Here is a 13,623-nt window from a genome sequence, read left to right on the forward strand (position 1 = left end):
GCTTCGCATTTAGGAGTCGACAACTATAGCGTTTCGGGCCCCGTTCGCAATGCCCTCCCATTCGCTTGCCATGCTTCGCTTTTTCGCTGTACGCCTCAGCCACGCCGGGAGGAAAGCAACGTCTGTGCGCGTGACATTTGCCGTTGTAAATTATCCTGCGGCGCCTGCTGCAAGTGCAGTTGCCAAGTACCCACCACGAAGTTATTCATTTTGCGAAGTAGCGAAGTACCCCCTACACGTCCTGAGCAATGCGCGCACCTCCCAGCTTTTTGGTTGATGCTGTGGCTGACGATGATGATGATGATGATGGATTATTGTGGAGCCCTTGGATGGGCAGCGTTACTCCTTACGCAATTCACATGATGTGATTCTGCGCTTCTGCCAGGCAATATTGCGTCTGCTAACGTTACACGCCCGACATGACTCTTGTATGGCCTTTTTACAATGCAATTTCAAGCACTTACGTCGCTATGTGCTGAAACACTTGACTTCCATGTAGAATGTCGGGATTCAATTCCTGCTCGAGCTCTGTTTTATTATAATAATTATTATTTGCATCCATCTGGATTTTTCGCTTACGGACAGCGCAGCCGCCGTCCACACGGACGCCCCATTTTCTGCCACACGGGTGTGGCGATTATGCCGTTGTGCTTATCTTATAAGGGGTGTGCAATATGGAAAAAAATTTTTGTTACAACATTGGCGGAGAGCGACACATGTCCAACAAAACAGTTTGTCAGCGTACATCACTGGCAAATACCAGACACAATAGATAGATAGATAGATAGATAGATAGATAGATAGATAGATAGATAGATAGATAGATAGATAGATATATAGATAGATAGATAGATAGATAGATAGATAGATAGATAGAGATAGATAGATAGATAGATAGATAGATAGATAGATAGATAGATAGATAGATAGATAGATAGATAGATAGATAGATAGATAGATCTTACCTATCTCGTTAGAGATTTTATGGTCGCATTTTCTTAGTTTGGTTTATTGAAACTTCCTCTGATCTCCAGTAATTAACCATGCAGGAAGACAACGTTCCGCCAGTCCTGACCGACATTGACGGCCTGGATCAGGAGTCACTCGAACGTGGAGTCAGCACCTTTCCGCCAACATCTTTGCCACGTCACCGCGTGCCCTCTGGTGTAGAGACGACGCGTGCGAGCCGGCCATCTGGCGTGAATGCTTCGGAGGCCGGGGAACCCTCGAACTTGGCTCCAATACGGCAGCACGCCGGCTCGGTTGTTGCGAGGCCCCTGCTGCTCACGCTCAGGGAACTGGCGATGGAAGCGCGCTTGAAGATGAAGCGGCGGGTTGCGGAACAATTCGGTGGTGGCGAGCCCGAGTGTCCGGCTGTCGAAATTTTAAGCCGGGTTGCGTGTGCTTGGAACCTACCCGCGCCGGGCAGTGCCACAAATTCATTTGTCATCACCAGACGATAAATTGGCCGAGATCAGTCAGGATCGCCGGAATCAGGACAATAAAGAAAAGGCAATTAACGAAAACATCACACGGTCCATTATGCATTCGCCTAAGACGACTCGAAGGCGAAAGCCGTCTTCGTCTTAGCTTTGTTCTCAGTCGATTGTATTGGCCAACTCCCACCGACATTTTATGCTTCTAACATGGTTTTCAAGTGCCTCCAGAATCGAAGGAATTGCAAGATTTCTGCACCTCACCTGGTTCTGCCTCCGGTATCGGCCCGCCCTTCACCACGCGCTAATAGAGTGTTAGCAAGTTACGGAACTACGGAACGCAAATACGGTACGTGACTACGGTAGCGCGCTCCTCCTCTCTCGCTGGTGATTTTGCCGCTCCTAATTCCAGTGAAGGCACCCCAATACCATAAAGGCCTTTTCAAAAATTACAGTGAGTTGTCACGCCTTGTTGCCTGTCAGCCTTTAACGATGCACCTGTCGATTTGGGGACGCAAAGGAGCTACCGTAGTCCCGTACCGTACGTATTTGCGTCCCGTATTTCCGTAACTTGCTAAAACTCTAATTTCGTTTGATAACGACATCACGTGACGCCATGTAATGTGACGTCATACTAACGTCGTGATTACGTCTCAAATTTTGGCATCCGTGCGTCATAATGATCTAGTAGAACTCGTTGTTGGGCTAGCTGGTGCATTGCATCAAGGAAATATACCCAGCCGAAAACAGACGAACACAGGAAACGGTGAAGTAGCCGCTTTCCTGTCTCCTTCACCGTTTCCATTTGTTCGTAGCTGTTTTCGGCTGGGTATATTTCCTTGATGTCATAATATGATCTCTGATCAAGTAGTTTTTTGCGTCGTTTGCGTTGACGCCAAAGGCGTGCGCAGGTGTTCCCAATTTTCCCATCAGGGGGGGGGGGGCAAACTCATTGGCCCCTATTGGCCCCGCCCCGATTGGCCCTGTCCAAAAGACAACAGGCTTGTGAATGAAAAAACGAAAATGAAGTGATGGCGTGCTTCTCATAATGGCCTGCCTTTGGTCCTTGGCTTTCCGGGAGTATAATTGATGGGAAGTAAACAGCTCTTGGAATGCAACAGCAACTTCGGGTATGCTGCTCTGTGCTGGCGTCGAGAAATGTCAATCATAAATGTGCTGTGAGATGTGTGGTGTGGTGTTTATCTGTTTCTTTTCGTAAACTCTAAAGACACAGAAAAATCTATTTCGCCTGTCAGAATTAATCGGAGGCTCAACGCCAGTCCAGGGCGGCCAATAAGCTCCGCTGAAATTTCTTCAGCTAGACTTCACAGGCGTGCAACTGGCTTTAATTTTCTTTGCATTTTTCCCGCTTTATAGTGTTCCTGTCAGAATTTATCGTTAGAGACTGTGCCACTCCAAATGGCAGAGTAATTCAGAGTAAACCTAAAGAAAAAATGGAGCAGCTACGCACCAGTGGTGCGAAGTCTGAGGAAACGGCGGAGCTTCCCCTCTTCTTCAATTCCCTTTCCCAACCCTCCTCACATCACTCCTCCTGCCCCTTGCATCAGACCGTCTCACCTTCACTTCCCTTACCGTTGCTAAACTATACTATAGAATACTATGCTTTACCCTCTCCCCTTCTCTTGTCTTTCCTCCTCTCCTTCACATACACCACTCGATGGCGGAACTTCATTCGATTGCAACATGTCACGAGTAGTTTTCAGACCTTTACTGCAGCAGATATATGGCTCACCCTGTTACGAATATTTACTCCGATACCTTTCTGTTCTGCGACGCGTGATTGAACACTATCCATGGACATTTATCATGCTTTAACCGCTATTTACAAAACCGAAACCAGAACTGCGGCGTTACGCATCCTTCAGTTTCATGCGTTTACTTTCGGCAAACATTAACTTTTTCTGTGTCCTTTAAAGTTTTGACTAGATTAGACATAATTTTCACATACAGATGCACTTCGCACGCGCAAATGTATCGATTCAGTTGCATCGACGATAGCGTCAACCATAGCGGGGGTGAGCTAGACAACTGACAACTACAACAATGGCGGTGTCCACAAGGGTGGATTGTTCCTGTCACGGTGCGAGTTTGTCGTAAACTTTTCCGCAAACTCGTATTCAGAAGCAGCCGCGGCGAATGAGGCCAAGTGCGAACGCTTCCTCAGCCACGCCCACGAGCTCCTACACGCCAGACGTAAGATGCCAATCCGCGACTGCGTGAGAATTCGCTGGATGCTAGGCGCCGCGGTGCGACCGCACCACTGCGCGCTTCGCTTCTCGGCGACTTCGAGCACTTCCGCGTCGTCGCAACCAGCACTGGACGACGCTTTCGCACGTCCCAAGCTCCAGTCCTGCCTCGAGAGCATCAAGAAGCTCAAACTGGGCACCGTGCAACCGGCGAGGCCGGACTCCGAAATCCGGCGCTCCTCCATTCTCATCCCGCTGTGCACGAGCAAAGGAGGCAAGCCGTCCCTGCTGTTCACGCTGCGCTCGAACCGGCTGCCTCGCCACAGGGGTTACGTTTGCTTCCCGGGCGGCATGGAACACGCCGAAGACATCGACCCCGTGGACACGGCCCTGAGGGAGACGGAAGAAGAGCTGGGCGTGAGCAGGGGCAAGGTGGAGATCTTCGGCACCTTCCCGACGTTCTACAACCCTCGCGACAAACTGTCCATGACCGTCGTACTGGGAATGCTGGGCGAAACTGGTCGGGACATCGACCTCAAGGCCGACCTGAACGTTAACGACGCCGAGGTTCAGCTAGCGTTCGTGCGGACGCTTGAAGAGCTGTGCGACAAGTCGAACCTGCGCTACACGCAGTTCAGGAGTCGCCATGGTGGTGGAGATTATTCGATGCCCGTCTTTCTGGCGGGTCAGTTCAAGGTGTGGGGCCTTACGGCCATGGTGCTGAACGCTTTCCTCAGAACGCTTCTGCCGGACGCTTACCATCACGAAGTGAGGTGCTCGGTGCTCAAGAAAAGCTTGTACATCAAGAATTAATCCTGCGAAGCGTTGTCGTTTCGTGGGATGTTTCCTGTCCGCACAGAGAGGTGATGTGATATTTAGTTTTCAATATGACGTTTAGTTTCGTTTGATGTCATCTCAGAACACCGGTGACGAAGAGATACGCTTGATGCAGTACGTGTTGATGTTTGTAATCTGTTCTTTGTGGCCTTACCAATAAACGCTGCTACGCATTGTGTCTTTTGTCAAATACGGTTCATGAGTGTAGATAGATTTGAACTTTCGTCTTATGCATCTTCTTTTGCATGGTACGCGCTTTTTTCCTACTCAAAGAAGCGAATGTAGCCCGTAAGTTCTGGCATAGAAAAATACAAAATTGCGGTGCCTGAATCAGGTTTGTCGAGTGATTTTTGTTTTTCATGCATTTGGAAAGGACAGGACCGTTGGTTTGTAGAGATTTAGCATTACTGCATGTCTTGGTTTAAAGGACGACAGAAAGTCAATGATACACGATTCAACTCGCCACGACGAGGGAACCAATATGTTGCACTACACAACAATACACAGACACTGCTCGGCACTCTCGGTAGGTCACTCTACTCTCGGTGTGAACGCGCAGTGAATGGATGGATGGATGCTATGAGTGTCCCCTTTATAATGGGGCTGAGACGTGCACCACCAGGCTCGACAAAAAGAACAAAAAAATAACTTTTTTTAAGTTGGCCTAATGCCTTGACTACTTTGATGAATTCGATCTTACCATAGAGAAAAAACATGAATTCACAGCCTAGCATTCTGCCCCTTGTGGCAGAATGACCTTAATTTTCCCACTATATATTTTTGTCCTTTAGCGGTAGCTGCATTTTCGATGGAGGCGAGAATGCTTGAGGCCCGTGTACTTCGATTTAGGTGCACGTTAAAGAACCCCAGGTTGTCGAAATTTCCGGAGACCTCCACTACGGCGTCCCCCATAATCATACCGTGGTTTTGGGACGTTGAACCCCAAGAATTATTATTAATGTTTTTGTCTTTTGTCTCTACTTTTCTGCCACCAATACTCTAACCGTCTCTACTTATTTCTATCGTTGACATGTTCAGCTTTCCATTGTCCCGAAAACCCACAGCTTTACGTAGGCTCATGCCCATACGCACACCCGGGTGGATATCTCCACATTAAATCAGAACATGTTCCGTCGTTTCCTTAGCTTCCCCACAGCATGAAAATTTTTCTTCTTTACTGAATCTCACTTTATAATTGCGCGTTCCAAGGCAACCCGACCTCGCTTCAAGCGGTAAAGCGCTTTCCCTTCAATTATTATTAAATGCCTCCCTCCTTATTTCGTTTTTGCCCTTTCGGTAGTTACTCAGAGCTGGTGTTTTTTTCCATTTCTGCTAACCAATAAATCCTCTCTGCCTCTCTGACTTTTCGCTTAACACTCTTTGTTGCCTTATTGGTTACACTACAAGCCGTATATTTACTAGTGAGCCTCCTAGTTCTTTTTCTCCACTGTGTGTCGACGCTCTTCCTATACAAATAACGGAACACCTTCTCTGCCCATCTACTCTCTTTCATATTCCTTAGCCTCTCTTCGAACCTCATTTTGCTCTAAGTTTCCCCCACCTCAAAACTTGCCCATCCCATATCTCGCTTTACAGCCTCATCTGTCGTCTTCCCATGAGTGCCCATCGCAAGGCATCCCACTGTCCTTTGATTTACATCCATTCCTGATTGCACCTCTGCCCTCATGCACACCACTGAGTTCCCAAAAGTAAGCCCCGGAAACATTACACCTTTCCACAGACCTCAAAGCATCTCGTACCTATTGTATCCCCACAACACTCTGTGCTTCATTATTGCAACATTCCTTTATCCTTTTGCTGCCGAGGCTTTTTTTTGTATCCCCATGTATCTATCACTCTCATTCACCCACACTCCGAGGTGCCTGTATTCACTTACCATCGGTATTTCTTGGTCCTGTATTGACTCCGCCTGATCATTGGGATCATTGAATACCATCAATCCACACTTTGTTACACTAAATCCTAGTCCTAGAGCTTCACGTTCCCTTCCGCATATATCCGCCAGCCGCTGTATATCATCTGGGCTGTCCGCAAGTAAGACAATATTTTTAGCATAAAATAAACCTGGGAGCTGCTGCTCAATCATCACGCCGGCCTGTTTGTGTGACCGATTAAAACCAATGTTGCTACCTTCTAGCTCTTTTTCCATTCTCACAATGTACAGCATGAATAACAGCGGGTAGAGAGAACATCCCTGCCTCAGCTAATATCAATGTTCTCTTTGCTACTTATTCCTTCCCATTATATGCAAACTATTTCTCAGTACATTTCCCTCAAAAGCTGTAAACTTAAATGCAGCCAGCGCCTCTGACGGTGCCGTCATGAAAGACTCATCTTGAGGCCACACAAATGGTGCGAAAATGGCTTACAAAATGGTGTACGTTCAAATATGTACGCGCAAAAATGGCGTACGTTCGGTGAAGGTCATTCGCCAGCTTTGACCTTGGCTGAGCTTGAAGGTCAAACGCATGCACAAAGGCGTTTTCTCAGTTTCTAACTGCGGAAGTAGAGCTATCGCTCTAAAAAAAAAAGAAGGTGTACGTTTGTCACTTACCCGACAGTTGGGCAGGACACACGGCTTAGCTTATTTTTACGATAAATTGAACCTAAATTTTTTTTTTCGTTCGATGTCGGCAAGTGTGCGAACAGCACAAAATGTTATAATACGGGTGTCGCCAACTTTTTCAAACGAAGACGTCGTGTCGGGTATCAAACGGCGCGCTTTCAATCGCGATCAAGCACGATCTGTATCGAATTTCTCAATCGCTATTGGTTTATTCGCGCTACGCGCGGGAGAGAGCAAATCGTGGTCGAGAAAAGTCGATTCCCCATTGGTGGGTTCGATCGCGATCGAAACACCCCGTGACACCCATATTAGAAAACTGTCCGCTAGCGCCATCACGCGTCTCGACTACGATTAAGGAAGCCCCGCCATCAAACAGGCCTTAGCGAAAAGACCCAATAGACATCGACTCGTAGACGGCTGCAATGTGCTCTTACTTTACGTGGCATCGCACGAATCGTCGCGTTACCCGAGCCCCGCAGGTTTGAGCACCGAACTCCAGTGTTGGTACGACCCACAAAGAATCAAGTCGCGCATCAAATGGCGCGGTGCGAAGGTCCGGTATGATGCGCTCGGGCAGCTGGCGGCATCAGCGGACGACATCAGACCAAGCCCCCCCCTCCACACCTTGCGAGCTCACCACACAGCGAGCTCAAGTGAGAGGAATCGATCAGGTGAGAATTCTAGCGACAGTCGCTTTCGGTTTAGCCGATTTCGACGTCTTTCTGCGTCGTCGGCTATTAAGACAGTCAGTACCGCTGCCGCCGCGTTCTCTCGCACCTGTTTTACGCCCTGTTAAGAGAAGCGAAGTTTTGTGTGTCGCATCGACGTTCTGGTTTTTGCGCCCCTGCGTCACTACGAGGTCAAGAGGCCGGTTTGTAGTTTCTTATAGCGCTGATGTTTTAGAAGATGCGCCGATCGACCCGTCATCGAAGCGCGTTGTTTACTAAGAAACACGGGCCGGACAGTTTTGTTTACGTGACCGGCAAAGCGTCCGCACACCTAAAGCCACGTAGTTATTGAGTGACGTGTTGTTAGAGACCTTCGGTCGACCTGGAGCGCAGCTTTTCGTGTGTTTACAAAAGCCTTTTCGCTTGCGGCTCTGCTGCAAACACTTGGCATACACAACGTGAAACCTTCGGCGCATCCAAATCGGTGATGCAATAATCCATCATTCCTCCGAGACCAAAACCACGATTGTTTTGGCAGCGTTTAACCAGTTGTCGCGCTTTTGTTTTTATTTCCTAACCCAACTGTGTACTAACGTTGTCTTTGACGACGTAGCTCGCTTTGAAAAGAGGCCGGGACTGATGACTTTGGCTTGCCGGGAATATCAGAAGGGCGGTACTCCGCGACAGATTGGACGTGGTAGATAAAGTTGAGAAGATCCGAACGTTTCGTGCGTTGTTTCCGCGCTTTGCGGAGTAAATACGGATATTGCGACTTCGTGTCGGGCCTGATCACGTTCCGGCCTTCATCGTTTTAGCCGGATAGCGTGTGCCGAAACTTGCATGCCAGATCGTCCGGATTGAGACGGTGATTGCGTTTTAGCTTCCGTACCAAGCTTGTTTCTTTGTTGCCGTCTTATATCTTCCTTTTCATTGTTCAAGGGACGCTAAAGCAAATGCCATTTTATGTCAGAGTGAAAGGTCAATGCTTGAGAACATCTAAAACGTCAATATTTTACGCAACAGCACTTTAGTGATCGAGAAGTTAAGGTAGGATGCCCATTTGCACCACCAGTGGCACATTCTGTAACTCAAGCCCGATGATGTTGTAGAGTCTCAGTAAAATATTCAGGAGTGCTCAAACTAGACAAAAAAAAAAAAAAAAAAAACACTTCATTGCGTCACAAGACTGAATAAAATGCAACTAATGCACATAGGCGTGCGCAGGGGGGGGGGGGGGGGGGTGCAAAGTCAGCCCTATACATTGTAGGGGGGGCGAGAAGAGGGGCGCAAAGGCAGCCGCATACATTGACATAATAGGGAGGGGGGGGGCGCTGCGACGAACCTTCGCCCCCCCCTGAAGGGGAACCCTGCGCACGCTTATGCTAATGCATATCAGTCTGGTTCATGCAAAAAAGAACTCAATGTTACTCTTGAGAAGGACGCAAGTTCTGTTTTCGCTGGGCTCTGCTCCACTAAAACGCCTTGCTCTGCAACACTGGCTGTTGGGCAATGCGGGCATGATGAATGCTATATCATGAGGTCGTTCTCGGAGGCGGGGAGTTTTAATTGCGCTAACTGTATGTGAACCACTAAAACACTATTTTCTTTCAAACTAAGCATTTCCTCGGCATGAAACAAGCACCACGAGGATACTGGAAAACTATTTTATCAATCCACATCGACTTTAGTGTCCCATTAAAGGAAATGGCTTCTCACTTGGTGATACAATATGTGTCGATGTTCAAAGCATTTACCCGAGGATCTGTTGTCGTTGAGACAAATCTGGGGACCTGCCATGTTTGGGCACCACTAGACGTAACTGTCTTCTAGTTGCAAGCTCTAACATGAAATTAAATGCTGGAGTATTTATGTGCAAAAACCACGATATGATTATGTGGCAAGGCATGGTGAGGGACTCCGTGCTAATTTTGACCGTCCGGGGTTCTTGGAACTTCCAGCGAAAACTAAGTACACCGCTGTTCATGCATTTTGCCTCCATTAAAATGTGGCCGAGAAGCAAACCTGTGCCCTCTTCCTTAACAGTGGGACGCTACAGCTACTAAATCTCTATGCTGGAGGCTCTAGCTTGCCGTGCCTTGTACCTTTCATTGCATTGCTTTGACGTTGAAGCTCTTAACTGCTCATTATCGAAAAGATAAAGCACATAAAAGCGTGAAGAACACTTGAGCTTCCTGTCAAGAGTGGAACACGATAGCGTAATGGGGCCTTGTTTGTGCCGTTGTCTCTTTCGCTTGCCACGCTTCGCCTCCCGATGGACACCTCAACTGTGCCCCAAGGAAAAGAACATCTGTGCACGTAATGTTGGCTGTTTTAAACTATCCTGGAATGCCTACTGCAAGTACAGTTGTGAAGTGCCCACTACGACATATTTCATCATTTCGTGAATTAGCGAAGTACCCAATACATGTCTGCAAGGCATTTCGCGCACCTACGCAGCTGCACACTTTGTTGATGCTGTGGTTGATGATGATAATCAGTTATGCCCGAGTGCCTTGTAATGGGTGGGCCTTTAAACAACCCACTCGTGCGATTGACGTGGTGCGATGCCTGGCATGATTCTACGCTTCCTCCATGCAATATTGAATTTTTTTAATGTGGCTCCTCGCACTAATCCACGTCTGCTTTCAAAAGGCAGTTTCAAGCACTGGCGTGGGTCTGTGGTAGAACAGCTGACTGCCACGCTGAAGACTTGGTTCGATTCCAGCTTGGACCCCTGATTTTTATCATTTGCATCAATTGTAATTCTTCGCTCACAACTAACACTACCAATGCGGGAATTCCTGCAAAGTGAGCTCCTTAAAGGGGCACTAAAGAGGAAAATGGTTTTCCTCTTATTCGTCAATAAGTCTTTCACGATTCCAAAAACACCGAGCTTTCTGTGAGAGGACGATCAGTAAGCGAGAAAATGCACAAAAAGAAAACGGTGGAAATGCCACCTTGTGAAATTTCCACACTAGTCACCATGACGTCATAGATTTTGACGGTGTCTACGCTCTTAAGAAAAAAATCGAGTATTTTTGGAGTATTTCTGCCACACAACAATAATCATCATCTGGCTTGCTCGCGTTTCCTATCTTGAAAACCCAGCCCTCGTCACTTTCCTATCAAGAATCATACCTATGTCACGCTGATATCATGCGCCCCGTTCGTGACCGGGAAGTGCCGGCACCGCGATGATAACTCGAGGTGGATGATGATTATAGTTGTGTGGCAGAAGTACTCAAATACTTTATTTTTTTCTTAGAATTTACTAGGGCATACATAGGTGCCAATCGGCAAAACGACGTACATTGCCTCTTGAGGGAGCCGCAGACTTAACATGCCCAGTTTCAGGAAATTTCATTGAGCCAATATGGCCAAAATACAAAAGCATACTTTGAAGAGTTCGTGAACACGGGGTGTCGCAGGAGCTGACATTCAACAGGCGGACTTTCTTCTTCAAGGCTGCAGGTGTCAACGTCAAGTGGAACTTGAGGACAAACCTGCCTGTCAAAATGTCGGTTCCTGTGACAGCCCGTGTTCACGAATATTTTGTCCCTTCAAGGTTCCATCTTCCCCTGAACTTCTGCCCTTTTTTGAAAAACACACTTTGAAATTCATGTCGTCACCATCAGACATTTTGGCGGCAAATTTAGAAGTGAGACCTTCGACACTAATTTTCTCATCTATTAATAAACCTATGGTGGTGAAATTAACAACACTGGAGTTTTCAGAGTATAATTTGTCAGTCTAAACTAACTTATTGTTTCACTTTAGTGTCTCCCTTTGATGCTATTGTGTTAAAACGTGAAAGCAAGTTGGACAGAAGGTGCTGACTCACACGGCCATGTCATTGGTTACAATCGCAACAATATAAATTAAATGAATTCCCTTTGTTTGCACATATTACAAATGTCATTGCTTGACAGATTGTTGCTTCATGCTCCTTTTTTTTCTACGTACAACATCAGTCATTTCTTGGCTTATTCACCTGTAATCTTTACTCTGTTTTTATTTTCTTCCCTTTCACTTTGTGTGTGTGCCTTGATGCGTGTGTGACCTCTGATATGTTTTGCTTGACCGTATTTAGCCTATGTGTCTTGTATTTCTGCTACCACTCCTGCCCAAGGCCTCTAAAGTAGGCTGGCAGTATGTAACGAATAATTAAATGCATCATAAATATGGAAGCGGTTCATGCAAACATCACTATTGGCTCTCTTTTCGCACCACTTTCAGAGAGCCTTCAGATGAGGAATGTTTCTTCATGTAGGTCATACAGAAATGTGCTGAATATAACTCTTCTTCCGGATAGATAATGCCATTGATTGGCGAATTCATCTTCAGCTTCTTTATTGTGCTGTCACGGGCAACGCCTCCTTGGTCCAGTCAAGTTGCTTACGAGAGCTTTTAGCCCCTTGAAGACGCTTCTGGTGTTCACTAGAAGGATAAATAAAGCAGTGGAAGTTGATTGGTCGAATTATAAAAGGGGGGCCATCCAAGACTAATGAAGAAACGGCCAGCAGTACTTCAGATGCCGAGCATATTGCAAAGCTTTTTAAAGGTGCACAGTGCTTATAGGCGCGCTTACCCTTGCATTGGTCTGGTCTGAAAGAGAACAATCTTTGCAATGGATGCAAAGTTGAAAATGAGGCAATGACTTACTTCTCACAATATCCTGCCTTTGGTCCCCTGCTTTACGGGACTAAACGTGCAAAGTAAACAGATCTTGGAATGCAACATCAGGGGTTTTCGGCCGCCATTGTTGTAAGAAACCTGTGTGGCCATAACCCTGCACATTAAACAATGACAGGACAGGTCTGGCCGAGTAAAAGCAGGGCAGATGTCGTATCCCACTTGGATGATAGGAGGGGTGGCTGCCCCCCCCCCTCATTTATTTGAGTGAGGTGCCACACAGTGTGTTGTGCAGTGCAAGAATGCCTAAGGTTAATTGTATGTGAACATGCTTGTCTCAACTTCTGAAGTATTCTTTACTAGCTCTCCTGCTTTTTCGCACTCCCCAGCTGCAACATCAAATATGTCAGTTCAGAGTTGCTGCTTTCTGCAGCAAAATGCTGTGCAGATCAAGTTCGTCATTTTTCAAAAAGGATATGCACTTTCACTGTTGTATCAACACCCAATGTCTCGGTTGTCCCAACTACATAGGCATGCATACAAAGGGGGCAGAGGGGCCGGCCACCCCCCCTAATCATCTGAAGGGGGGGTGCCAATTCTGCCGCATATCTTTACTCAGTCAGATGTCTCACGTCATTTTTAATGCACAAGGTTATGGCCACTCACGTTTTTTGACGACAACGGCGACCAGGAACCCCTGACATTACATTAAAAAAAGATTGTTTCCTTCCCACCTTTATCCTGGAAAGCCGGCACCAAATGGCACGCCTTTGTGAGATGCACATCATCGCTTCATTTTCATTTTTACGTCTATTGTGGAGCTCATTTTCTTTCGGACTCTACCAAAGAGTGTGGGGGGGGCTGCGGTGAAACGTAACCCCCCCCCCCCTAAACGAGAACCCAGCGCACTCCTATCTATGCCCCACTCCCCAAGCTTAGCAGCACACAGTGCACATGTGTGTATCCACACTGCTAGTGCATGCTCATCGGAGCACAAGCAGTGCTCCGACGAGCATGGAAGCTTGGAAAACACCCAAAGTTTCACACTTCTTATGTCACTGACGTCGCATGAGTTAGCTTGGGAGGTGCAAGACAAGATGAGGATCAAGAATAGACGTGAAGGAGCCGTGCGTAGACACAGCAGTTGTGTGCTCGTTGGTGTCTAATCTTGGCCCTCGTCTTATTCTACTCCTCAAGCCCTGGTCTCATTATCTACCAGCTTGGCAGTAAGCATTACTGCTCTATGCACTTCACAA

General features: G+C 47.1%; 2 protein-coding genes across 2 annotated transcripts in view; both read left to right on the forward strand.

Annotated features, from left to right (window-relative positions):
- The first annotated feature begins 3,485 nt into the window (after window positions 1-3,485).
- LOC119401939 (mitochondrial coenzyme A diphosphatase NUDT8) lies at window positions 3,486-4,656 on the forward strand. Its single transcript, XM_037668972.2, has one exon. It carries the CDS (start codon window positions 3,656-3,658, stop codon window positions 4,454-4,456), a length of 801 nt encoding a protein of 266 aa, XP_037524900.1. The 5' UTR covers window positions 3,486-3,655; the 3' UTR covers window positions 4,457-4,656.
- Window positions 4,657-7,449: 2,793 nt separating this feature from the next.
- LOC119401940 (protein sel-1 homolog 1) overlaps window positions 7,450-13,623 on the forward strand; it is a 32,833-nt gene continuing 26,659 nt past the window's right edge. The window contains exon 1 of the mRNA XM_037668973.2: window positions 7,450-7,738. The gene's annotated coding sequence lies outside the window, so the exon portion shown is untranslated. The remainder of the gene's footprint in view (window positions 7,739-13,623) is intronic.

This window comes from Rhipicephalus sanguineus, chromosome 8, assembly GCF_013339695.2.
Source record: "Rhipicephalus sanguineus isolate Rsan-2018 chromosome 8, BIME_Rsan_1.4, whole genome shotgun sequence".
Lineage (NCBI taxonomy): Eukaryota > Metazoa > Arthropoda > Arachnida > Ixodida > Ixodidae > Rhipicephalus > Rhipicephalus sanguineus.